The 25,293-nt window shown below is 35.5% G+C and overlaps 1 protein-coding gene and 1 long non-coding RNA gene across 10 annotated transcripts in view; one reads left to right on the forward strand and one right to left on the reverse strand.

The window, feature by feature from the left end:
* DMD (dystrophin) overlaps positions 1-25,293 on the reverse strand; it is a 978,823-nt gene that overhangs the window by 865,732 nt on the left and 87,798 nt on the right. For all 9 annotated transcript variants that reach the window (XM_066314017.1, XM_066314023.1, XM_066314021.1 and 6 more), the window contains one exon: positions 6,724-6,785. In XM_066314017.1, coding sequence (XP_066170114.1) covers positions 6,724-6,785 — 62 coding nt within the window. Of the gene's footprint in view, positions 1-6,723; positions 6,786-25,293 lie in introns of those variants that run through there.
* Positions 8,084-25,293, forward strand: part of LOC136358139 (uncharacterized) — a 140,815-nt gene continuing 123,605 nt past the window's right edge. Inside the window, exon 1 of the long non-coding RNA XR_010743013.1 lies at positions 8,084-8,308. This is a non-coding gene — a long non-coding RNA (uncharacterized lncRNA). The remainder of the gene's footprint in view (positions 8,309-25,293) is intronic.

Genomic DNA, 25,293 nt, shown 5'->3' on the forward strand with positions numbered 1-25,293 from the left:
AGTGTTGATCACACAGAGCTGCAACTCAAAGTTAAGAACTATTAATCTTCAATGAGAGTTCTGGTTATATCCCACATTGTAGCAAATAATTGAGCCCCCACATTAGGAAGCTGTTCTTTCTCATCAGTTTTACTGTAGCACTCAAAAAGGCTGGAAACAGACATCAAACAGAGTAATTAGGTATTTAGGACAAATAAATATCAATCATGGTCTCTAACCAACAACAATTTTTTTTTCAGGTACAATTTTGATGATACAATTTTAAGTCTAGCAGGTTTTCTGAGAGTTTCCTTTCAAAAGAAAAAATAAATTCTGAGGCTGCTCACAAGGTATTATCCATGTTTAATCAATGACCTGAGCTAACTTTAAAGAACTGGTAGAAGTCTTAGCAGAGACAAGATTTCAACATTTTACTAACAATCTTTTTTTTTTTTGCCCTGGAATCAATGTTCTCGCATGTGATACCTGATCCTCCTTTATAGGAATCTCCAAATTAGTGCTCCTTAGATGAACAGAGCACAAGTTTCTTTCTGCTGAAATTCAGCAGAACTCTAATAATCTAATGGCAACCTGGAGCTCAGCAAACTTTTATTTATCTTGTTTCTCCAACAGGCTTTTGTGCAGGCACTAAATTCTCTGTAAATGGCTAAAGTACTACAGCTACTTCAATGAACTTCTCTGAACTTGTCTACAATGACACTAAAGTTTTGTTCTGCAAAGCCAGCACTGATGTACTCTCTAGAACTCAATTCTAAACCTGAAATCCTACATCAGAATACCCTACTGATAGCTTTTATTATCTGAAACAAGTAGGGATCTGTTCTGGTCTCATAGACATGCATATGCAAATGCTGTTCTGATTTCAGAAAATACAATGTACTAGTAGACATCAGTGCAGCCTTGAGCACACTGAGCAAAATCTCAAAGCATAGGATTTAATTCTGATTTTCCTACCAGTCACACACTCCTCTAAGCAGCTGTCTTCATCTGACATACAGGTTAAATGTCCAGAGAGCAGTTTGGAGAGAGCTAATATTGAACATTTTAATCTGTTTTTTTGTGATTTGTTGCCAAACTTCATCCCTCTCTCCAGCTCCTCTTGGTTATTAACTGCTGTCCAGAAGTATGGCTAGTGACATAGATTATTCACACGTGTAAAAACATTTCCGTGGAAGCAGAATCTTAAAGAAAGTTGACAAATGAGACTATTGTCTTCTTCACAGAACTTCACCCAATTACTCCCATCCCAGAGTCTGCACACTGAAATCACCTTTCTGTGAGTCACTTTTAAAATTTATTTAAATTTTAAGTCATTGTGAGTGATAGCATGGAAAATTGAGCCAGTGTGTCAGCAAATGCAGCACTGCAAATTTCTCTACTGGATGCCAGAATAATGGCAGTGCTGTCTCTCTGGACCTCAACTTTTTGACTCACGTCTTCAAAAGACCAGTTAACTCTTCATGTGTGTCAGCCATTCTTGTTCTCTGATATGCAGAAGACACTTGATCTACAATTACAAGAGACCACTAAAGAGTCTTGTATAATTTCAGGTGGTCCATGAGCTCAAGAAGGTGAAAAAAACTGAGACCATCGACATAACTCCCAATGATATAAGCCACATACAAACTCTGAGCAAATAAATTATTTGACTAAAGCTGTAAGCAATGCCCTCTTGTGCGTTCCCTTTATCCATTCATATAACACTTGACTGAACAATTTACTTGCTATTAAAAACAATTTCATTTGTAAAAGGTGTATTTAATTTTGCTGACTGTTATTTACTAGCCACATATATTTTAAATGAAGCTGTCAACCTTACTTTCTTTGGCACAGGTTGTGTCATTACTGTGTTTCTTCACATGATTACACAAGAATGGAATCTAATTCCACAGTCACCACGCAAATAACTACATCTTAATGTTTCCATCTGTCCATAAAAGGTCTCATTTTTCACAACTTAAATGCTCCACAAAAAGGAGAACTATCAAATTATCTTTGTTTTCCATAAAGCTAAGTAATGTAACATTTGGTATCCTTTCATCTATTTTCATATTCTGATTCTTCAATAACAAAAGGAAGAAAATCCAAGCATGAGGTAAAGAAATCATTAAAAAATTACCCAATTTTTTCCCTCCCCACTTTATTTTCTAGCATCTTTCTAGCTTTATTTTCTGACACTTGTTCCTAACCAGTTAGAGATTAATAATTACAGAATTTACATGAAACCATCTACTGTCATATATAATGTCTTCCTTCTCTTCACTGTACCACTGTACAGGGGAACTTTCTACTCTTTTGCAGTAGAAACATCAAAAAAACCTCTGAATTCGCAGCTGTTTATATGAACATTTGTTATTTGATATCATGGATTAAAGCAATGAAAGCTCCTTCACAGACTATCATTCTTTCATGAAATCCACTTACAGGTTAAGCTTTGACTTCAAGCTAGCCATAAGGGCATACCCTAAAATTCAAGCTGCCAAAGTTTACAGTTATTAGCTCATGTCCTCTGTACTAACAACAGATACTTCTGCTGCTGCATTAAAATTGCTAGTAATTTGAGACACTCCCTCTATGAGGGAACACAAAAATTATCCATATTTCATTTGTCAAAGGCATTTACTCTTTCCGTTTTAGGGTTGGGTGTTGTTGGTTTTTTCCTCCCTTTTTTTTTTGTTTGTTTGTTTGTGAGGGTTTTTTGTTTGTTTGTTTGTTTTGGTTTTGGTTTTTTGGTTTTTTGTGCTGGAATTTTCATGTTTTCTTTATAGAATTAATTGTATATTAATAATATACAAGCTCTTTCCTACATGCAAGTAAAGAGTATTCCCATCTTCAGAAGCACCTTCTGTTTTGAAGTCTATTACGCAATGAACAAGGCAAAATGTTTAACCAGTAAAGCAACAAAAAATAATTTATAATGGGGTACAGGCACTGTCAAGGTTATTGTTGTGTCTGTTCCCAGGTCCCAGCTGAGAGCTGCTACACTTTCAGGACTGTGACAGATTTGCATTCTCCCAAAACACATAGTTCAGAATTTCAGTTATGGCAGATTTTAAAAGTTGATATCTGAGCAAAAACTGTCATACCCAAGACCAGACATATCTCTAGTGAGAGTTCTAATTACAGTTCTATTATTAAAAACTAGGTTATAATACTTTCCCTTAATATCATAATGTATGCCCTGCAGAACTTCATTATTTTATAAATAAAGTTCATCTGAGGTCAAAGAAAACTTCTTTCTGAATAAAGTGATATTAAATTATGATGTTCTACAGTCAAAAAATTGCTTCAAGTTTCAACTTACTGCATGCCATTTAGATGTTAAACCAAGAAGGTACCACTCAAGAATGTCAAACCCCATGTCTATTGATTGCAATGGGGAGAAGAGAGGTCTCTTGGATTACTTTCTCCCATTTCTCTTATACTTTAAATTACAGGTCTATCTCACAAACATTGAAAGCCAACTTTTGACCGTTCCTACTGAAATTTTGATTTTCTTATAGATGAGTCACATACTGTAATTTTCAATGACTAGATTTTCTGCATATCCCATTTTCTGGCTAACAACAATTAGAGAGAAACAATTAGAGTTGCTCTTTTGAGAAACTGTAAGAGGGACCAGTAAAATTTATTTTCCCCACTATTATTGATTTAGAGCACCCTACTCAGCTTGTTAAAAAAAAAGTCTGAGGAGAGACACAGCTTCACCCATAGCAACTGAAATATTGCTGACATTTCTGCTGTCTTTCCTAGATACCCTTTCACAGACTTCTTGGTAACACTCCAGAGGTTTTAGGTTCTGCACATTTCAGACAGAAAACTGTCAAGATTGTGTGGCTGAAAGTTTGTTATGGGTTTCATATCAAACTGGACTCCACAGCTAGGAAGTATCAGAGTTCACTGCTAAACTCAAAATATCTGAGTGAAGTAGCTACACATGATCCAACTGAAATGTCACTGTGGGCATGGCCAGAGGAAGGACAACTCTCCTATCCCACAGGCAAAAGCTTTATATGGGTTCTCAAGTTATGCCAGTGGCACATAAATTAGAAAATTATGTTTTCAATTCTTTACAGCTTCTCACATTTACAAACATTATTTGTATTTACATCACAAGTCACATGAAACAACTTGCAAATCCAAGTGTTTTCAAAGCTTAGTCCAAGAACAAATGCACTGAGAAACAGGTGCTCTTGACACTGAATTTTTAGGAAAGTAATGCAGCTCTTTGGGAAGACATGCACTATACACCCAACACAAATAAAGATTTAGAATATTTAGAAATAAGTTTTGACTGTATAAGAATGGGGGGTTTTGTATTTGGAAGGTAGTTGATTGGTGAGAATTATCTAACATAATTTCATTTAACCCTAAAAATTTTACAGTTAATTAGTGACCTGGATTTCACTTTTCACAAATAAGAGAAATTAATGATGTAATATATTTCTCTGTCTTAATTCCAACCTTGTAGGCTAATTTACTCAAGACAGCACCTAAAGAGGATTGAATAAAAAACAATTCTGCAATGAAAGTAATTTATTTGCACTTTTACAAAGATGACAATGATGACAAATCACTAACAAGGAGTAGCCAGTTAACTGAAATCGATTCCACAGCTAGAAATGGAGATGGATTTGAACCCCTGCAAACAAGTCAGGAGAAGAAGGATAAATTATAGATTTCACATGGAAATCCACTTTCATGTTTTGAGGGCCACCTCTCTGAGCTGTCAGAAGAGGGAGAAACACTGTCCTGGGACTGTACAGCAAAACCTCCTGTATTTCTGTCCTAAAACCCCCAGAAAGAAGTAATTTCTTCACGATTTAAAGATCAATAATTTTTGATAGCTGAAATAAGAAGACTCTGTCCAAAAAACCCAGGTCATGCTTCAGGCAAATAAAAACTTGAATCATAATGTCTAGGAGCATTTTCTCAGAGCCCAAATGAAGTAGAGGGAGAGTAGTACTTTTACAAACATATGCTTGCAAATGCATTTTCACCTGCAACTAAAAATACTGCTATAAAATTCAAATTAAAAGTAGCTAAAACATCAGTAAACTATATTTAATAGAACCAGAATTTGAGGAAACACCTCTAGATCATTCAGTAGAACGAGACAAATCTAACATTAAAAACATGTCTTGATAGGTATTTTCTAAACCCTTCATAATTCTTGTTATTCTTCTGCAGACTTGGTCCAAGTTTCCTCAGTAATTGCAGCTTTGCTATTCCATAAAACAATCATTTCTGAGAACACAATGCTCTAGGAGCATTTAATTTTCTTCAGATGTAGAAGCCAAACAGTTATTCTTAATTTTCCACAGCTATTTCTGTGACCATAAAGAGGTCTAACTGGTAATACATTTCAAATTAGGCTCTATCAGATGATTGTTGCTGTGGCTACTTATTCATACACGGAAAACCAAGACTACAAATTACTCAAGCTAAAATCTCACTATTGCCAAGAAAAAGAAAATAATTACATCTTTCACCCTCTGTGAAGCACTTCCATTATCAGAAACATATTAAAGTTACCTTTTTTTATGCAATAGTACCATGTTGCAGATTAATTTTGTTTGTGATTCAACACAGTTCCCAGAGCTTTCCTTTGCTTTATTGTTGCCAGCCCAGCTATCTCCCTTCTGTATGCACATTTTACTGCTGTCCTTAACATAATACTTCACAGTTGCCTTGTAATTCAGCATTCTTCAACAGAGTATTTCCCCCTGATCCAGTCCTCCAAATTGCTAGACATCTCTGCTGTGAAGATACTGAGCACAAATGTGTGCTGTTTAAATCATTTGAATCACTATTAGAAAATATTCTAGGCCATGGAAAAGCCCTGTGGGACTCCCTGATAGGCTAAACTACTGCTGAGCATGCTTTCCAACATTTTGGTGGCTGCATTCAGATTATCTTGCTCCCCTTTTGCAATGAGTAGAATCAGATGGGACACAATCAAAAAGCAGACTAAACCGAAGATACATCACAGCTACTAATTCTATTACAATGGTACAGGTAAAACAACAAATGATGGGATTGATTTGTTTTATTATTGCAGTAAAATAAAATTGAGTCATTATCCTACAGGAGTTAAAAAAAAAATGTTTCAGCAAATTAATAGCTCAAGCAGAATTTTTCCTGAATATTAAAGATAAGATCATTATAGACTTCCCAGAAGGTCATGCTTTAAATAAATTAGCTATCTGGTATTATTTTTCTTCACTCCATTTATGATCTACCATTCTCCAAAATAACTATTTCAAAACATATTATAATTTACTTTCATGATTTGATAAGAGATCACACCTCTTATCTCTGACCTTGCTCTTCTCCAATTCATACAGTTCTATTACAGATGAAAATGCAATTAGAAACAAGAAAAGACAAGTCCAATAGAGGAAACTCCTTCCTATATTATAAACATAACAAAGAACTTCAATCAAGAGTGATACAGATGCATAGTTTGAGAAAAGGAAAAGTAAATTGAGGCAGAGAACATTTTAAGAGGACAGCTTCTTACATTTCAATCACTGCTGAAATCAAAGAAATAAAGCTTAAACATTTTTTCTAATAAGTCTGTCACCTGCCTTCAGCAATATCTGAGACTTGTAACTGTTACCTTGAAAACTAAGCCTCAGTGTAATATCAGGTTTCTTTCTTGTTGTTTTCAAATATATAAAAAAATATTTTGGTCAATGAATAAATAAACACTTTAATTACCTTAGCAAACTGTGCATTTATCCATTTTGTGAAAGTTTTCTTTTGAACATCCTCCCGTTCATCTGCCAGAAGAAAGAAAAGCAGTTCATTAGAATTATTCAACAAAATAATGCAGAATTATTGATTAATGTTTCAGTTTTTATTTGTAGTAAACTACTAATAATAATTCAAACACAGACAGAAAATTTGTTTGGATCTATTATTTGACAACTGCATCAACACATTTTGAAGGTCTACAGGTCCCCCTCATAGTCATAGTCTGTATCCCTAGTTCAACTGACCTATCCTATTGAAGAGAACATGTTGCAGTAGGATCTGAAACACCCCATTCTAATTTTTCATTTCACGTAAGTGGAAAAAACCCCAAACAGTCATCTGATGGTTTTGGCATCAAGAAACTCTTCTACAGTAGAAAAGTACTTGAAATAACATTATATGCATCTCCTCAAATTGCTTGAGGAAGTGAAACTTTCTGGACCCAAACAAGAGTTCTCCACTGGCAGCCCCTGATGTACCTTATGTCTTTCTTAACTTGCAACCATTTACCTGTCACAAATTGTTATATCATTTTCCTCCAGTGGAAAAATCCACAAAAACACAAAACAAAACAAAACAAAACAAAAAAACAAAAAAACAAACAAAAAAAACCAACCAAAACAAAAAAAACAAACAAAAAAAACAAAACAAAACAAGAAAAAAGAAAAAACACCACAAACAAACCACATATTTATTTGTTCAGCCATACATAAAATTCTTTTTCCATTCTTTGACACGAAAACTTTGTAGAGGGAGATAATTTATCTTAGGCCTTGATTTCTGTATCTAAGTTATAAGTACAGCCTTGATACTGCATGGAACTGAACAAACAAAGGTACAATTCTGCTGTATTTTAGATAGGCTGAAAGATAAAAATAGCTCCAAACTAGAACTTTGTAAGCATTAGCTCAAAAAGATCTATTAGGCATCACTCCTGAAATATAAAGGACAGATTTCTTTGCTTGGCAAAATAAAATTAACTCCAACTATAATTGAAGGGCATATGTGGAAAAGGGTGCAGAATGCTTATACTAAAAGTTCATGCAATGCAGCCTTTTGGTTTGCAGTAAAATTCTCTACACTTCTTCAATAAAAAGGGATATTAAATTCCCTTCTGAAATGTTCAGCAATTAATAACATTAATGGATTCAGCTAAATTTGAAAGGCAGGAATAGACAAGCTAGAAGAGGAATTCATTACATTAATAATGTACTTTGCTTTCCCTCCCTCCACCTGTCCAAGGATCCAAGACAACTCTTTTTGATACAAATACATCTTTTGTTCTTAAAACCTCAGCTCAATATCACTTTAAACATACTTTTCCCACCAGAATGTTTTCCAGTTTCAAAGATAGAATATACTTATAAAAAATACTAGGTTGCAAAGTTGCTATTGCATTATCAAGAAGCACTGCAAACTTGAAGGAGCATATTCTGAGTTCAGATGATCTTGGGGGAAAAAAAAAAAAAAAAAAAAAAAAAAAAAAAAAAAAAAAAAAAAAAAAAAAAAAAAAAAAAAAAAAAAAAAAAAAAAAAAAGGCAACACAATAGTAAAACTGGAAACTGGCCATAGAAGATATCCATTATATACACTGCCACTAATACATATATGAGTATTTGCTACAATAAACTTCCTAGAATTCTATTGCTATATATCCCAAATAATTCTGTCAGCTTCATTCTTTGGTTGGAAGTAATACTAGAATAGTTATGAGACTCATCTAAAAGCAACAGCATGTGAAGGAGATGCATGGTTTTTTTGTTATGCATAATGCTAAAACTGTTAAAAATTTTATTTTTCCCCACAAGCAATACTTCCCTCTGTGTTGACTGTAGGCTGTTTGTTATATGAGTTTTGTTTCATCCCAGCCACAAGCAGTACACAGAATAGAAGATACATTTTGTTGGTAGAAGATAAATATTCAACCTGATGTTATATTACAAACTTCTTCAGCAGCTTCATATAAAATACTACACATAAATAGCTGCTTCTGCTTAATCATGTCTGCTAAAACTGCCAAATGCAAATGGGTTTGAAGAATAATGTGGCATTTAGCAAGGGAAAGGAAAAGAGAGACAAAAACATCTTTTTCAAACTGTTTTCAAACAATATTATGTGATATTTAGCAGGGAAAAGGAAAGAGCCAAAGCACCTCTTTAAACTGTTCAAACTTCTGCTTTTCCACCCCAGGCAGCTGTAACAGCATATTTAGTAACAGAGTGATTGTTTTAGGTATTTTTGTTTGTTTTCTTCTTCCACAAAGATATATGCAAGTTTAACTGCTAGTCACCAATTAATTAATGTCCACTGTGCTAATAAAAAACAGGGTTTCCTGAGAAAAATTGAATGTTTGAAACTTATTCAAAGTCCAGGCAATGTTCTGCTACTTTGTAAACACAAATCCATTCCTCTGCTGTTATCTTTATACAGAGATCATTGCAAGCACTTTCATCTCTAGGTGCCTGCTCTGACAAGTTTATACCACAACAATTTGTTAGTGACAGCCTCCTAACCTAAAAACGAATCCATCTTTTGGTTATGCATGGCATGATTTCCCCATTGTAAACATGATCTTTTACAAAGAGATGTTCTCTTAGCCCAGATTTATGGATTGAATGCTAGATGTGGAAGCTGACTGACATTTATCCAGGTGCTGCAGAAACATGCCAAGAACACTCCTCTGCCACGTCCATAATGCTGTGTTTATAAGGGATCCTTCAGTGAGCCTGTGACTGTCCTTGCAGGGGCTTTTACTGTGAGACAAGAATAATCAAATGGTCAGACAGGTAATCCCTCCACCTGCTCAAGAGCAATATGGTATGTTTATTTCTTTTCTTTCAAGCTGAAAGAATTTCAGAATACTGTACTGTCTCTCTTCAGGTTAGATTTAAACACTGCATGGATCCTGAATTCCTTTATCATAATAACAATGGGATCCCTTCCCTCTGCAGAAATGCTTTTCTCAAATAGTGAAATAGGCTTAACCTCATTTTCTGCAGGTTATCAACTCAGAAAATGAATGCTCTGAGGCCTACTATAAGCCTTCCAGAAAAATAAGAGATATTGAGCAACAAGATTTACCTGATTTTCATGCCCTACAGCCTCTAGCACCACTGAACAGATCTTGTTTTAACTACAGCATGTTCACAAATGTGTTCTGATGAGCCTCCAGCTTTGCAGGTGTGAATGCAAACCTCCCAGATTAGTTAACTGGACATTTGACTTTTAAAGTATTATTCCAGGTTAGGACTCATAATAAATTATGGTCCAGAGAGAAAGTGCAGTATTAATGAAGCTAATCATCTGACAAAGGACAGTTCTGACACTTAATCAGGCAGCAAGGCTAATAGAGACAAGTGGCACACTGAAGGATGCTTAGGAACAACTATGATTCAAAAGAGCAAAGATGCTATTAATAATGGCAAGTGGCCACCATACAACTTTCCTAGGTACTTAACAGCTCATGTTTGCAACCTACCACTCCAATGCAATTCCCATCTGTTTTCTACAAGAGAAGATCCAAGATTATGTTGTCATCTGTTAATAAACTACACTTTTTACTACCCTTATTTTTCCACACCACCCTACCCCCAGAAATACTACCAATCATATTAAATAAAAAATGGTAAGAGGGAAAAAATGTATTTTAAATACCAGTATACTCTAGATACTATTCTAAGACATATCGCAGCGCTAACAAATCACTAAACAATGATGCTTTTTAAACAAATTGAGCTGACAAATACCAAGCAGATTGCAAAATGAACCAAGGTTCAGAAACATACACTGCGTATGTCACTACATTATTTCATTTATATCATAAAAGCTACTTTCCCACAGAAAACATGTGGTAGGGAGAAAGAAGTTTGCACACTTTGGTGCACCCTTCCCTTTTTTCTAGAAGATCTTCAACCTCTCAACTCTTGACACATCTGAAGAAATCTTTCTTTCAGTAACTCACAGAATGGCTGAGGCTTTAAGGCACCTCTGGACATCATCTGGTCGAACTGCCCCAGTCAAGCAGGGCCACCTAGAGCAGATTTTACAGGAACCTGTTGAGTGTAGTATTTTATTATCTCCAAGGATAGAGACTCCACAGTGTCTCTTCCTACCAATATATGAAGACTGCATCTTTGGCCTTCCACTGATCTGGGTCGTTTTTTCTAATGCAAATTGCTTAGAAAATTTTTTTCTAGAGTAAGTACACCCCAATTTCTAAAATTAGAAGACATTCGACAAAATTGTTGAGTACAGGAAATGATCCATGTCCTTGGTTTATAAACTTCAATTTTAAACAAACAAAAAACCAAATCATTGTCCTTATATCAGTAAAGATGTGACATTTGTAGCATGTTTGAATCACCCAGAGACAGGCAGTGATAGGAGGCTCAGCTGTGTGATAGATTTTATGCAGCCTTCAGCAAACAATTCCTTCACAGGTGCAGGAACACAAACAGGGAAGAAGGAGGCATCTTATTCTGTTACCTAGTGCTGCCCTGAGTTAGGGAAACAATAATTGAATAGTTATGTTTTGTCTACCAGAACCTAAAAGCAAGAAAGGAAAGAAAAAAAAAATCCCATATACTGGTGAAAAGTTTGAAACAATGGTGTTAAGGCAGGTGTCAATTCCCTCATTCATGGCAACTGTAGGTTCATTGGAACAGTGCACTTTAGAGAATAAAACCATCAAAATCACTATTTGATTTTCTAGCAGCCAAACAATGCAGATTGAGAAAAGGTCAGGATTTTCTGCAGCGAGTGGGAGTGAGTACCAGCAGTGGTGGGAGCACTAGGAACAAAAGAGGCCACAGATAGTCACATTATTGATACTCTGGCTCCATCGACTCACTATTCTTTGAGATTTTCAGTGCATTGCTACAATACTCTGCCAGTAACTACAGCTGCTGAGAAATATTCCCTTCCCATTCTTGCTTATCTGAGGGAGGAAGAAAAAAAATCAATGCAATACAATGACAGAAAGATATTCAAGTGGACTAGCTTTGATTTTCAGTCATTGAGGTCATCCAAGACATTCACAAGTTGACAGGAAATACAATAGGCTGCTTTGACAGACAGACAAGGAACTTAAGTCTATTTCTCATATAAGGCAATACAGAACATGCAATTCTTTGTCCATCTTCTATAAATGTACTGATGAGCAGCAGTGTGTTGACTTAATCTGAATATTGTTAAACCTCCCTGTTCCCTGTGCTACCCTCTTGAGACTTTACTGTGGAACCAGAGTCAAATCACCATAATCAGACCATCTCAGGCTTTTCAAAACACTGATGAACCTATTCAAATTCTCAGCAGAAATGGAACCCTGAAAGCCCTCGTTAATATAGATTTATAGGGGAAAAAAAAAGTACAACTAAACACTACGAAAAACAGAATACTAAAATTTTCTGGGAAAGGTGCGGTAAGATTTAAGGTAAATTTAGGAAATGAACAGGTGCATTCCTAACATAAAAGACTTTGCTCCCCATTTCCTTCAAACAGAGGAACTGGAAGAGAGGGATGCCGTTTACTGCTCAGAGGACAAAGGAGAAGATATCTGTAAGACCCAGCCTACAAGGTTTCTACTGACAGATTGGAGTAGCAGATTGAACTACTGAACTACCTAGCCTAAACTGAAAGTCAGGCTGAGAAAACCTTTTATTTTTCTCATTTCATTATGTTAACTAGAATTGTCCTCTCATTATAGATGTTTTAGGGAAACTGCTCCCTGACTTTTCCTATTTTTTAAATTCTTTGAGACACTGCAAGTGTTTATATTAGGTGTCACTCTTCAAATCTAACTTTAACTAATTAGCTATTCAGAGAAAAACTACTGAGTGTTTTTGAGGACCAGTATGGATCTCACATGTGAAAAAGGAGCAGCCCAAAGGATAGAGAACATGACAGCCTGCCAGCCTGGAACAGAAGGAAAGTAAAAAAAAGGAAAAGAAAAACAAAACAACAACAAAAATGAAAACAAAAAGAACAAGAAGGAAGAAAAACGAGGAAGGGGTGAGGGAAAGACAGAAGGAGAAGTAAACAGCTTAACCCTGGCTTGGGGAAACAAAACAAGGAAAGAAACATATGGAAAAGAAGGAATGGGAAAAAGCAGAGATAAACACTTCCTTTCTGTTCCTTTCTGGAAAGAAATAAAGAATATCTGGTAGCTAGATGATCATATGCAGGGAAGCAGTGAATTTGAGCAAAAGAACTACTGAAGCATGTGCAGCTTAGTCAAAAAGATTTGACTAGCATCCAGAAGTACCAGAATAATGCAAACAAGCCACATATGATTACTGAAACAACAACGGGCAGCTGTGAAATGTACACACAGATCTATGTTTGGACAAATTCATGTAATTTGTTCATGTTTGTTAACCACCCCCCTGCCCTTCTTCCCCTCCACCATTTCTCATCCATTTTCCCTAAATAAATTGTAGCATATGGAACTCCCAAGACAAAAGTAGGATCACAATTCCAATGAAATTTAGAAAGAAAAGAAAGAGAATGTCAGCTCACATTTCCAGAACATTTTAAGTATAGACAACAAGGGGTGTTCAGCTCCAGTTCATACGCTGGTAATTGTGTTCCCAGCTGTTGACCTAATCCTCCTCTGGTCCATCACAGGGAAATACACTTTGGGAACAGATCCTACATCTCCATGTCCATGGATTTGACCTGAGGACCTGTAACACAATGCTTGAGTGTCAGGACATCTGTCTCAAGTGCTAGTGACCCTAACCCTGTCTTATCCTTTCAAGGATAAGGACTTGTAAGAGTTTTGAACAACACTCTACCAAAAATACCCTGTTCTAGTTATTAAAAGCTTTGCAAACACAAGCTGAACTGGTTTTGTCTCTTGAGGTTTTTTATTATGTTCTAACCAGCAATTACTTTGGATCCAGTAAATTTTTCCCAAAGGGTAATCACTAGTAAAACGCAACCTAAAAAGCCCCAGTGCTTCAGTGCATCAGATTTGTCTGCACAAGATAAATAACTGCTCAAACTTAAAGAACTAACCCATCTCTACCTGAGAAGCTTGGGCTTCAAAAGGATTCAGTTTATGCCTTATCTTTACATGGGAATATACAATTACTCATTTGGATATTCACCTGTGTATAAGTTGGGTCCCCTTCTTTATCTGTTTTTCAACATCACATACATATATTGCCAAATGAAAAGAATCCTTGTTAATGTTTCAGTGGAAGTCCATGGTATTTTAGCATCTTACCACTTTTACGACAGTATTTTCTGAATACTGTAGAACATATATTATACCTTTAAATGATGTTATAATATATTCATCTTCACTTAAACCTCCATGCTAGTTAGAAGGGCTGTACCAGCTGAAACCACTTCCACTTTCTGGAACTTGCAGAACATTGTTTGATTGAATATGTATTATCAACTTTTTTGCAGACAGACACCAATGAAATCGTGTTGCCAGTACATCTAAGTACGTCCAACAATAGCAATGATGATTTAAAATCCAAAAAAATTTTTGGTTTTGTGGTTTGTTTGTCAGTTTTTGATTGTCTTTGGAGATTTTTTGGTTTTTTGCTTGTTTGTTTTGGGTTGTTTGTTTTGTTGTTGTTGTTGAAAGCTACAAAATTCACTTGCAGGATAAGTCTTCTTACTGCTACAAAATGGACTATATTAGTGGATAAGGATACTGGAATTACCAAAATGTGAAAGAAGAGTAGGAGTTGGTCAATATTAACTTCATCTTGTCAAACTAGTGTATACAGGGAAAATACTTAATATTTCCTGTTGGTTCATTTGAACAGGACATTTTTTTTTCTTGTTTACAGATTAGGGAAGCACAAGTCAAATGCTGCTAATACATTAAGTAATAATACATAAAATTAACAGAAACACTTTTTGGCTCATAGATTTATTGCTGCTATTATTATTGCTATGTATAAAATCTATTGTCTCTCCACAGCCCAAACCTGTAATTTTTACCACAGCTGCTGAGAGACACTTTGATCCTTCCATCTTTCAAAAACAACTAATAACTTGTAAGGTTGCTTAGCAGAAATCTCAATGTGCTCAGAGGAAGAAGGCAATGTTTGCCAATTGTTGGACTGACTGGAACAAAAGAACCTGACTGACATTTTAGGGGAAAAAAACCCCAACATGTAACTTTTCTGAAGAGTGACTAGACCTGGTAAATAGATTAAACAGATCTTGACTGTAGTAACTCTGGTTTCAGAGTTTCTTACTTTTAACACATTTTTGTTCTTTCCCGGAGAAAATGGAAATTATTAACTGAAGACAGAGAGAGTCAGTATCAACCCTTTTTCTCCGCTCTGAGCTCGTGGGTTTTCTCACACTCTGCACAGGAAGGACAGTGGCATTAGGACAGATGGACGGGCCCCGCTGTGCGCTGGCAGCAGCGAGCCCTATTGAACAGCCAGCAGCAGAAAACCCTCCTCAGTTAGACACTAATAAACTTGTGTTCACTGCACCCCAGAGACAACCTGCAATAAGCATTGTTACTCCTATGCACCAAGGAGCTGAGAACTGCTGAAAGAACTCGAAGTGAAAGCGAGTGATCTACCTGGCTGTTTAACCAGCTTGAAGAGACCCCAGCAGTACAGATGTCCCTGTCACCACTGGGGGAAGAGTGACAGGCCAGAAATGAGCAGCACTGGCAGCTCCTGTATTTCAGCAAAGTCACAAAAAAAACCCCAAAAAACCAAAACCAAAACCATAACCAAACAAAACAAAACAACAACAACAACAACAACAACAACAACAAAAAAAGGAAACTTGTTTTGAAAAAAACTTTAACCAGCTCTAGGCTTTATGGTTTTCACTGGGAGGATGAAGACTGTGATAAAGGAGCTGTGGTCAACACTGAAGTTGGCTTGTCAGGATAGAGGGGTTATAGGTTTTTGGGGTTTTTTTGTTTGTGTTTTTTAAACCTTGGAAGAGAGGTCAGCATTTCCCTAATCAGCAGCACATCTCAGAGTAAGCTGTGACAGAGGCACTGCTTGGGAAGTATTACTAGAACAGAGATTAATTACTAGAAATAAAAAGTCAGGGTTATGTAACTAGATAAAATTACCCTAATTTTCATATTTATAACCTTTATGAAAACTACAGTTATTTTTGTTCTGTTCAGAAAACAGCAGATAAATGCTTACTGGTAGACTGTGTCCCTCCTTTAGCTGGAGATTTTTACCATCTAGGTTATTTTTGTTCAGATATGAGCAATAGAGGACAGGAGACCAAGGACAGTAACGTTAATTCATGAGTCAGCCAGAGCAAAATACATCAAAAAGGAACGTAAGAACCCACAAACATTCTGAATTATAGATTTTTCAACCAATAACAAATGAAGTTGAAAGAAGAATCTGGATTTAAAACAGGTAATCAGGGTCTAAAACATGACATTAGTATCTAGTGTTTCACAGAGCCTTCTGATGTGAAAATGAAATTGCTCTTCTGTTTTCAGCAAATGCCATCTAGTGATGCATAGCTGCAAAGCTTTGAACCGCTTTGATTGTTATGTATATTGTCCCAGATTTTCTGATTTGCTCCTAGGAAAAAAAAAATCAGGCAAGTGCTTTACATGGTCACAGACTCTCAAAATTCATGTCACACACACGGCAAAACGCAGAGGAGGATGGGTTAACCATATGTGAAGGACCAACATTTGTTACAGTTAGTATTAAAATATTCATTGCAAACAACCATGCTAAGTACACTGTGGTAGCTAGCACTATTCTGTAATATTTCAAGTTCTTTTTTTGTTCCTCTGTCAAAAGAAATTAGAGAACAGGCTGTTCTAGTCTGCTTGACTGACTGCTGTCTACTTTATTTCATCTGACCCAATTAGTGTCTGAGTTAATTAGAAGGAGCTGCCACTGGGACATCAGAGAATGTATCAGAGAAGTTTGCAACTAATGAGACCAAGGTGTTAGTATGCAATTGTTTACAATAAACGCTTTCTATTCTTAGGGTGAAGATACTGCCATAAAGCTGACAGCATCAACTGGTCCACAGCTAGAATTCACCTTACTCTACAACTTCTGAGAAATTCTGAAAGAAAAGAACACATGCCTCTAAGAACAGCTGTGTAAAATAAAGGTAAGTGAACTGTGCTTTCCACTCCTGTTTCACCTCACCTGAAGTAGACAAAGTAATGATGAATGTATTTGAACTGTAGCTGTGATTTATTTAATACAGAAAGAACTATTGCAGATTTTGTGTTGTCAGCTCTCTTGGCATCCTTTCACAACTGCCGAGCATCCTCCACTTTCCAAGGGTAGAAAAGAAAGAACAATCAGAGTAAAGCCCTTGTTGACAGTGATAATTGTGGGGGGAAGCCAATAGAATAGAATTTAATTCCCCTATATATTTTCCCATTTCACAACCACTTTATTCTGTTTGTATTGGTTCAATTATACAAGTGACTGAAAGATCTTAAATTTTGAGGATCACACATCAGGATCTGAATGTCTGGCATACTGAACACGACTGCCCACTACAACCCCATATTTGGAAAAACTCCAACTGAAGGTTAATACAATTTAGATAAAAGTCTAAATACCAGCACATCACAGAAAACCTGGATTACAAAGAAGGTTAAATGTGGATTCCCTGCACCCTATAATATGAAACACTCTCGAAAAGAAAAAGAAAATAATTGAATTTCTAGACAGCTCATAAGCAACACCTTGCAAACAGCCACAATGTTTACTGCAGACTGTTTTTCCTTGAGCTTCCTTCTGAGGCTTCTATTTTTCTTTTAACAGATTTATTTGGGAAGTGACTGTTCAGTTCTCACACAAAGAACAAACATTCAAATTGGAAGAATGGGGGAGGTGTTTGTCTCTTTTGCCTCTCAGATAGTGAAAAAAAAGAGAGCACAATAGAAATTAGTTTTAAACTTCATCAGAAAGATGGCAACAACTGTTACAAAGAATATGATTTTTTAGAATTTTTAAGATAAAATGTATTAAAGTTAGAACTCAGGAATGTGCCCAGAGCCACAAACAGTTCAAACTGTGTTTTTACCCAGAAACCAGTGGGGGAAAAGCCATCATTATAGAGAAGAGGCATTATAAGCTGTAGAAATCACATACTGAAGACAAGAGAAGCATTTAAGGTGAGGTACCACCCCTGTCCATCAAACTACTCAACACCATTGGCTTCTGGTCCAGTCTCTGTCTCTCCAGTGAGAGGTGGCAGCCTGTGACACACAGAGGAATTACAGGATGTGTTTCTTAAGCAGTCAAGCACAGGTCCTGCTTAAGAACATTTTATTATCTAAATAATACACTAAAATAAATTAATACACTAAAACAATATACAATATGTGTTATTAAACCTATGTTTACATCTTTGCATAAGGTTCTCAGATTAGTTTTAAGTTGTCCACAGAACTATCTGAAATGAGGTTGAAATCCTATCTGAAATTCATCTGCCTGACATTAGTGCACTGGCATTTGTTAAAACTGAATACTCAGTTTGGGGTCGAACACATTTTTCATCCACACATTGAGACAAAGCTCAACATCTTAAATTTATCTTGGGAGAGTGGAGTAGAAAGAATTGGTAAAAATAAAGTGGATAGAGACACTAAGATAGCAAGAAAGAAAGAGGATATACATAATTCCCTTACCCATATTTCGAGGTATTTTTTCCATTCTGGGGTAGGGGGAAAAGTAAAGGGAGGAGCAATTCTTAAAATGATAACATAATTTCATTTTGTAATGTTGTTCATCTTCTCAGTAAGTGGGCATTGTATGAGCAAGTTACAAGAATATTTGCAATAACAAATTGTATTTATATTCTGGCAGATTCCACGTCTTCCCAACTGAAAGTAGGATTTTCTGGCTTTACCAGACATGAATATTTTAGACAACTCATATATTTGCTATCTATATGTATTCTGTACATTGATCAGTAGTTTGTGTTTGGTTTTTTTTTTCTTTTTTTTTCTTTTTCCTTTTTTTTTTTTTTCTTCTTTCATTGCATACATCATTCAGAATTGCTTTCAATGAAGGATTTCATATCGATAACATTAAGTGAAGATTAAGAAATATTAGTATTGATGCTAGGACAGTTACCTATTAAAAACATTGATTTTTATTTCAACTCAGTGCCAACTCCTCAGCTCTGCTGAGAGGAGCTGTGTTTCCTTAATATAGATTCAGTACAGAAAAAGAAGAAAAACATCTATTTGTCATTCTTTTTACAGCTGTTCTTTTCCAGTCTAGACAACTCAAGGCAAGTGTGACATTTCACAAGATCATAAACTACATTGAAGAAACATATTGTCATTCTATTCCCATGTTTTTGCAACAGTAAAGAAGAGTAATTTTCTTTGTAGCCTAATGCTTTTTAGAGGCACCTTAATCAATCTGCATGGATATTTTGATCACATTCATCCTAATAGAGAAACAGAGTGACAGATATTGGAATTTCAGTTTGGGCTTCTATCTTGGAAGATGTACAAAAGGCCAATTGTAAATATTCACCATAGAAAACACATAAGCCAGCAGAGGAAGGGAAGGAAGGAAAAATATGTTAAAATTAATGTTAAAATGTATGGGTAATTTACTGGGAGAGGAAAGAGAATAAATGAGGATTAAGCTAAAACGACTACCGATAAAATGTCACCAAACAAGGCTGAAACTATTACACTGTGGCTTTGACAGCTACTAAAAACCTGTACAGGAACCAAGAGAAATTCAGTAAAATTAGAGCATGATGGTTAAGAATTAATAAAAAGAAATTATATCCATTGATTCTCAGGAAGTTCAGATAGCACTATACAAAACAGTTTTATGTGAACACAGTAGAGAACACACACCCTCTTTCCCTGCTTAAATCAGGTATAATTCACTCCTCCTTTAATTTATTAAAAATACATCCTCTTTGTGCATTCTTTATCTTCTTTAATGTTTTCACACTCCAAAATTTGAATCTGGTTACCCACTCACTCCATGGTTCACAGTTACACTGTAGAATTCCTGAGCATATAAAATCCTTGGGACTAATGTGTAAAAGGATAAAAGGGGATTTATAAAGATTAATGGTGGGAAGGTATTCAGATGGATCTGAGCACGAGTATCCTGAGGCAGTGTTTAGCTCCAGTAACAACTAATTACTGATATGCAGATGCTGAGATGAGCTCAGTTAGACAGAGCATGGTGCTAATAACACCTAACATTGTGGTTTCAGTCTCTGTGTGGAGCATTTCCTTAAGAGCTGGACTCAATGATCCTTGTGGGCCTCTTCCAACTCAGGATATTGTGTGAATCTCATGCTGGCATCTACATTTACTGTGCAATGGATCTTTAGGCTAATCCAGTGAGCAAGAAAACCAGAATGACTGCAATATTCTGCTCCTTTTACTGAGGTCACAAAACAAATATTCTTTGGCCAACACAAGAACCAAAAAGGAAGTTATTTCTAAGAATTTTGAGAAGTGAGGAATGAGTTGGCTACTCCTCTAATTGCAACACCTAACAACTAACTTAGCAACCACATAAATAGTGTCTTTGTTATTTTGGTGTTTCTACATCGCTAATTGTCAGGCACTCTTCATCAGCATCATCAGCTTGATGACAATGACATACAGAGGTTAAATCATTTGGATATCTGATTAGCTGTCAGAAACAATGATTCTATGACATTCAGGCTCCACCTAACATCACAGCAAGACCCAGAGGGTTTGCAACCAAATACCAGTTTTGGAAATTAAAATACTGCCATTCTTATAATGAAAGAACTTGAAAATCATGCAGCAGGCAGCTATATTAATAAAAGAAACATGAAAACGATTTACAATTAATTCAAAACAACTTACAAAGGTTAAATTGGCATGACTGTGACATTTCAAGCACTGTAAATGGACATCTTAAAATTTTGCATGCTTCTATTTTACTTTCCCAGTAATAAGGAAATTGAATGAATCTCAGGTCTTTGACATGTTTCCTCTATTGAAAATTAGGTCTTAAATAGAAAATAACTTTGGTAATACACAATTCTCCATATAAAATTGTTTAACAGCTAAGGAGATAACTGTGCATAAAAAATCCCCTCATTCTTCTTAAATTATTTCTGTTCCAACTGTAGTCAAATGTGATACTGAAGGACATGAAGAAAGCTTAAGATAGCTTCTATACTCTGTTCATATAATTAGGCATGTAGATAGCATTTAACAGAGTATTAATGCAGAAATTTGCTCCCTGCTAGGTTTTACACATGGTAAGGAGCTACCCAGAACATAGACTGATGCTGACATTTTGGACTAAGCAAAGTTCGCCAAACTACAAACTTAAACAGAGAACCCTAACCTTAACATTTCCTATTCCACCATGAAGTTAGGTGTGTTCATGAGAAAACAATTTTCAGTGCTAACAGTAAATATATTGAAAGAACTACTCAGTATGATAAAGAAAGAAGCACAATAAAGAAGCAATATGGAGACCAAATTTTAAAACTGACTATAATGTGAATTAAGTTATCTTCAAGAAGAAGCAAGTATTCACACAGTAAAAAAATTATGTTAGTAAATGGAAATAGGACAATGTTTCTATAAAAGTGTATTTACACTGTAAGAGAGCTGTAATTATATTATATAGATAATAGTCAGAGAAACACACACTCTTGGCTTTTTTTTTTGTTTTAATATTTTTTGCTGTCATCTTTGCCTTGTACAACAAAAACTTCACACAAAATATGTAACATTCAATCAGCCAATATGACAGGTCATCATCAGGACTTATATATTTAAAATATTGAAAAAAGTTCAGAAACACAGTTAAGTAATCTTCCTTTTGGTTGTTGATTTATTTAAATGCACTCAATTTAAGATGAGCATTTAAGGGTCCACTGGTTTTTATTTTAAAATGGAACAGATGTACACCTACTTTTCAGTGTACTGCACTGTCAAGACATTCCCCACAGCACTCCTTGTAGTTCAAGACTCTGCTAGAACATAGAGGAACCTACTATATATTTCAACTTTGAAAAAATATAAATAAAATAATGCTGTACACACAGAAAAAATACAAGAAGAAAAAGAAAGTACTTTCCTATTTCACAGACACTAGGCAGACAAGTCTCCATCTTGGCTGGAAGGAGGTGAAAAATTAGTGTCATTGCTTGAAATTATGCATGTTACTGGATTATTCTCATTAGTGAGGATTACAGTCTTGGCAGTCTAAGCAATGTAGATTGTAATGACTGCAACAAGTATAATGCCAACACTAAGAAGTAAGTAAATTATGGAATTATATTCCTTTATCAGTCTGTAAAGCTTAATAGCTTTCCCAAGCTTTTATGTAATTTAATTTATATTTTCCATAGAACTTCATATCTTTGAAAATGTTTCTATTCTAAGGAACACACAGTTACTATGATTGCAGTGAAAGTAGCAGATCAAAACCCTCAAAAGTTGCCTTTGATTTTTTCTACAGGCCTCGTCGGAAATGTAAGCGTTCTACAAGTTTAAAAGTTGAGATTAGACATTACTTTAGAGAATTAATCATTTTAATATTAAATGCTGCTTTAGAGAATTAATTAATACTGTAAAAAGCATTCAGGTATTGAAATTCTGTGCACTTACTTAGACCATACTGCTATGAATGTAGATCAATTAATATTTATTCTAGAACAGTGAAATTTAGCTAGAAATCTGATCAGTAAGCTTTCTATGCACACTCAGAGGATGATTAAAAAAAGACATCAATGGGGTGATTTGGAAGCAAGCTGCAAACATTAAAAAAAATATCATGAGGTATTTTTCAAATGCATCCAAATTCGAATTTTTCAGTATTTGTATTGAAGTGAAATGTATGTTAAGACTACCCAAAGCACCAATTCAAACACATAGGCATACACACCCAAGGATACACATGGTTAAAGGTACTGCAGTGGGTTCTGACCTTCAGATAAATCAGAGGTCTGTGACTCCTCGGCTGTGATAGAAGCAAAATATTCACTCATATGTTGTTCACTTGTGCAAGTGTTCAAGCAGCCACATCTCCACAGAACTGGTACATTAGCACAGCTTTCCATATAATTCTGAAAGATACATCCAGTGACACTGGATGATATTTAGTAAACTGTTCAAGCAAGTGTTCCCCTCCCTTCTAAGTATTCCTGGAGATCATTTTCAGTTCTAATAGCGCTAAAGTGAGCATTAAATCTGGTTCTTGTTTCTTAATTCATTATTTATTCCAGGAATATAAACTTTAACCTATATGTGTAAGCAGCTCTTTTTAACTTCTATAGTGTATATTAGACTGCAGCTGGGTTTTTCTTTTCAATGCTATTACTAGCTGTCATCTTCACTTTTCAAACTGCAATTAGGCCTGGTGATTAAAATGCATTAACTACATTTCTGAGAGCTGCTATATGTAACAAAGACCATGGAGATTGTGTGTGTTCTTCCTATTCCTGACTATTTTTTGGCAAACTACTCTCAACCATTAAGATTAAGTATTGCCTCAACATTTCTCTGCAAGATGTATACACAAGGTACAGGAGATTTGTAATTAAATAGTCATCTCCCAACAAATATTTAAGGTAACAAGTCCAACCATTCAAAACTTTTGGGTTACCTCACAAATGTATTAAGAGTAGAAATTCTTTGAAAAATCTGACCATTTATTGGAAGATTGAAAATGGCTGAATGTGTTAAGCATATATTGTGTTAACATGTTTTATGTATTCACCCTCCACCACCTTTAACACTTCAAGACTGTGCCTCTTGCTCTATATTTTGCACCTTACTAAAAATCTACTGTTCCTGTGAGAAACCAGGTAAGCACTGCCACCTCTGCCACTTCTGTGTCTGCAAACACACTGGCACAAAAAGTCTCATCTGCCAAAAGTTGTTCCAGATATATTCTGCTCCACTGCTAATACTCAAATAACCAAAACAAGTCCACCCAGTTTTCCCTCTACAAGGTGGGCTGGCATGCTGACCTCTCTGCTGCCCTACTCCCATAAACCTACACCTACCCAGAAAATATGCCAATGGAATACAGAGTGCTCTGAAATTGCACCAGTGATGGAAAAGAGATTTACAAGCAAGCCATTAAATGAAGATAATATGGACACAAATATGCTAAGCACTCTTCAGATTGCATTTACATGCAAGTTGAGCTGACTGAAATGCTTGAGGAAGGCCTAGACTCTAGATTATGTATGATGCCCCTCCTCCAAAATTAAAATTAGTAATTAGGGTCTTCTCCCTTACTACTGCAGATGAAGCAGGGAGCAGGCTGGCTTTCAGCCCTAGAGCTTCATCCCAACCACTTATTCCCATGTGAAGAAGTGAAAAATGCTTTTGCATGGATGAGAGACATGTACATAAATTAAGTTGATTTTTATTTGTGGCCTCTTTTTGCTGTCGTTTCGGTTTTTACAACTTACAATAACAGGTAAGGAAAGGACATTTTATTCCTAATTTACATGAAGAGTTATTAACAGAGTTGTTAAAAAGACTGTGTAAGGCCGCGGTTGTTCAATAATTACATGGATGGAAATACCCTGAGTCAAAGGCCAAATCCATCTATAGAATTGTTATCAAGGAGAAGAATTGCTGCAAATACAATTTGTTCTTTTATAACAAGTAAGAAAACCATATATTGATTCAAATGTTATCTCTCGTCTGGATAGAGTACCATTGTTACATTTAATTAATACAATGGAATTTCCCAGTCTATTCTGTTAGCTGTTTAATACTGTCAGAACGAAGTGAAATAAGTGCTTTAAGTCCTTACAAAATTCAAAATGAAAACTGAGTAATAGTGACATTTCTTGACATCACAAAGCATTTTTTCATTTATTTTAAACACTACTTTACTGTAACATTTCCCTTCCTAACTAGCAGAGAAGCAACATACTTAATTATTATATACTTCATATACTAACAGTTATCAAAGGCAACAATTATAATTTCTTGATCCCATTAAAACACAACTAAACAAGTTGTACAAGTCTCCCTACTAATAAACACATAAAACAGGACAAGATTTTCTCATGAGGTGATAGCACTCTTGCTTTCTCTGCAAGAAGTGCAAACTGATAAGACTCAAGAGTCGCTCCTCAACAGAACAAAAATAACTTCTGTATGTTAAACACATGTATTACCTATTACTAAATTAAAAATTACATATTACTAAATGAAAAATTACTTATCACTACTTTCAAAGGCCCTTTTCTCAATTTCTACATGAAGAAATGGTATCAAAACGTCACCTACTTAAAATGTGCTGGTTTACTCACTGATGAGATGAGCAAAAAAGGTGGTTTTTTGGTTGATTTGTTTTGTGGTTTTGTTTTTTGGGGTTTTGTTTTTGTTTTGTTTGTTTTGTTTCGTTTTTTGGTTTTTTTATTGTTTTGTTTTGTTGTGTGTGCTTGTATATACGTGTACGTATGTTTCAGGACAGATAGAAAGCAAAGCTCATGGTCTAATCCAGTTTGCCACATCTCTATCAACAACTAGACCCTCTCTAAGCTGTGTGTGCCAGACTTCCCTTCAGTCCAGCTTAGTCAAGTTTA

This window comes from Sylvia atricapilla, chromosome 2, assembly GCF_009819655.1.
Source record: "Sylvia atricapilla isolate bSylAtr1 chromosome 2, bSylAtr1.pri, whole genome shotgun sequence".
Lineage (NCBI taxonomy): Eukaryota > Metazoa > Chordata > Aves > Passeriformes > Sylviidae > Sylvia > Sylvia atricapilla.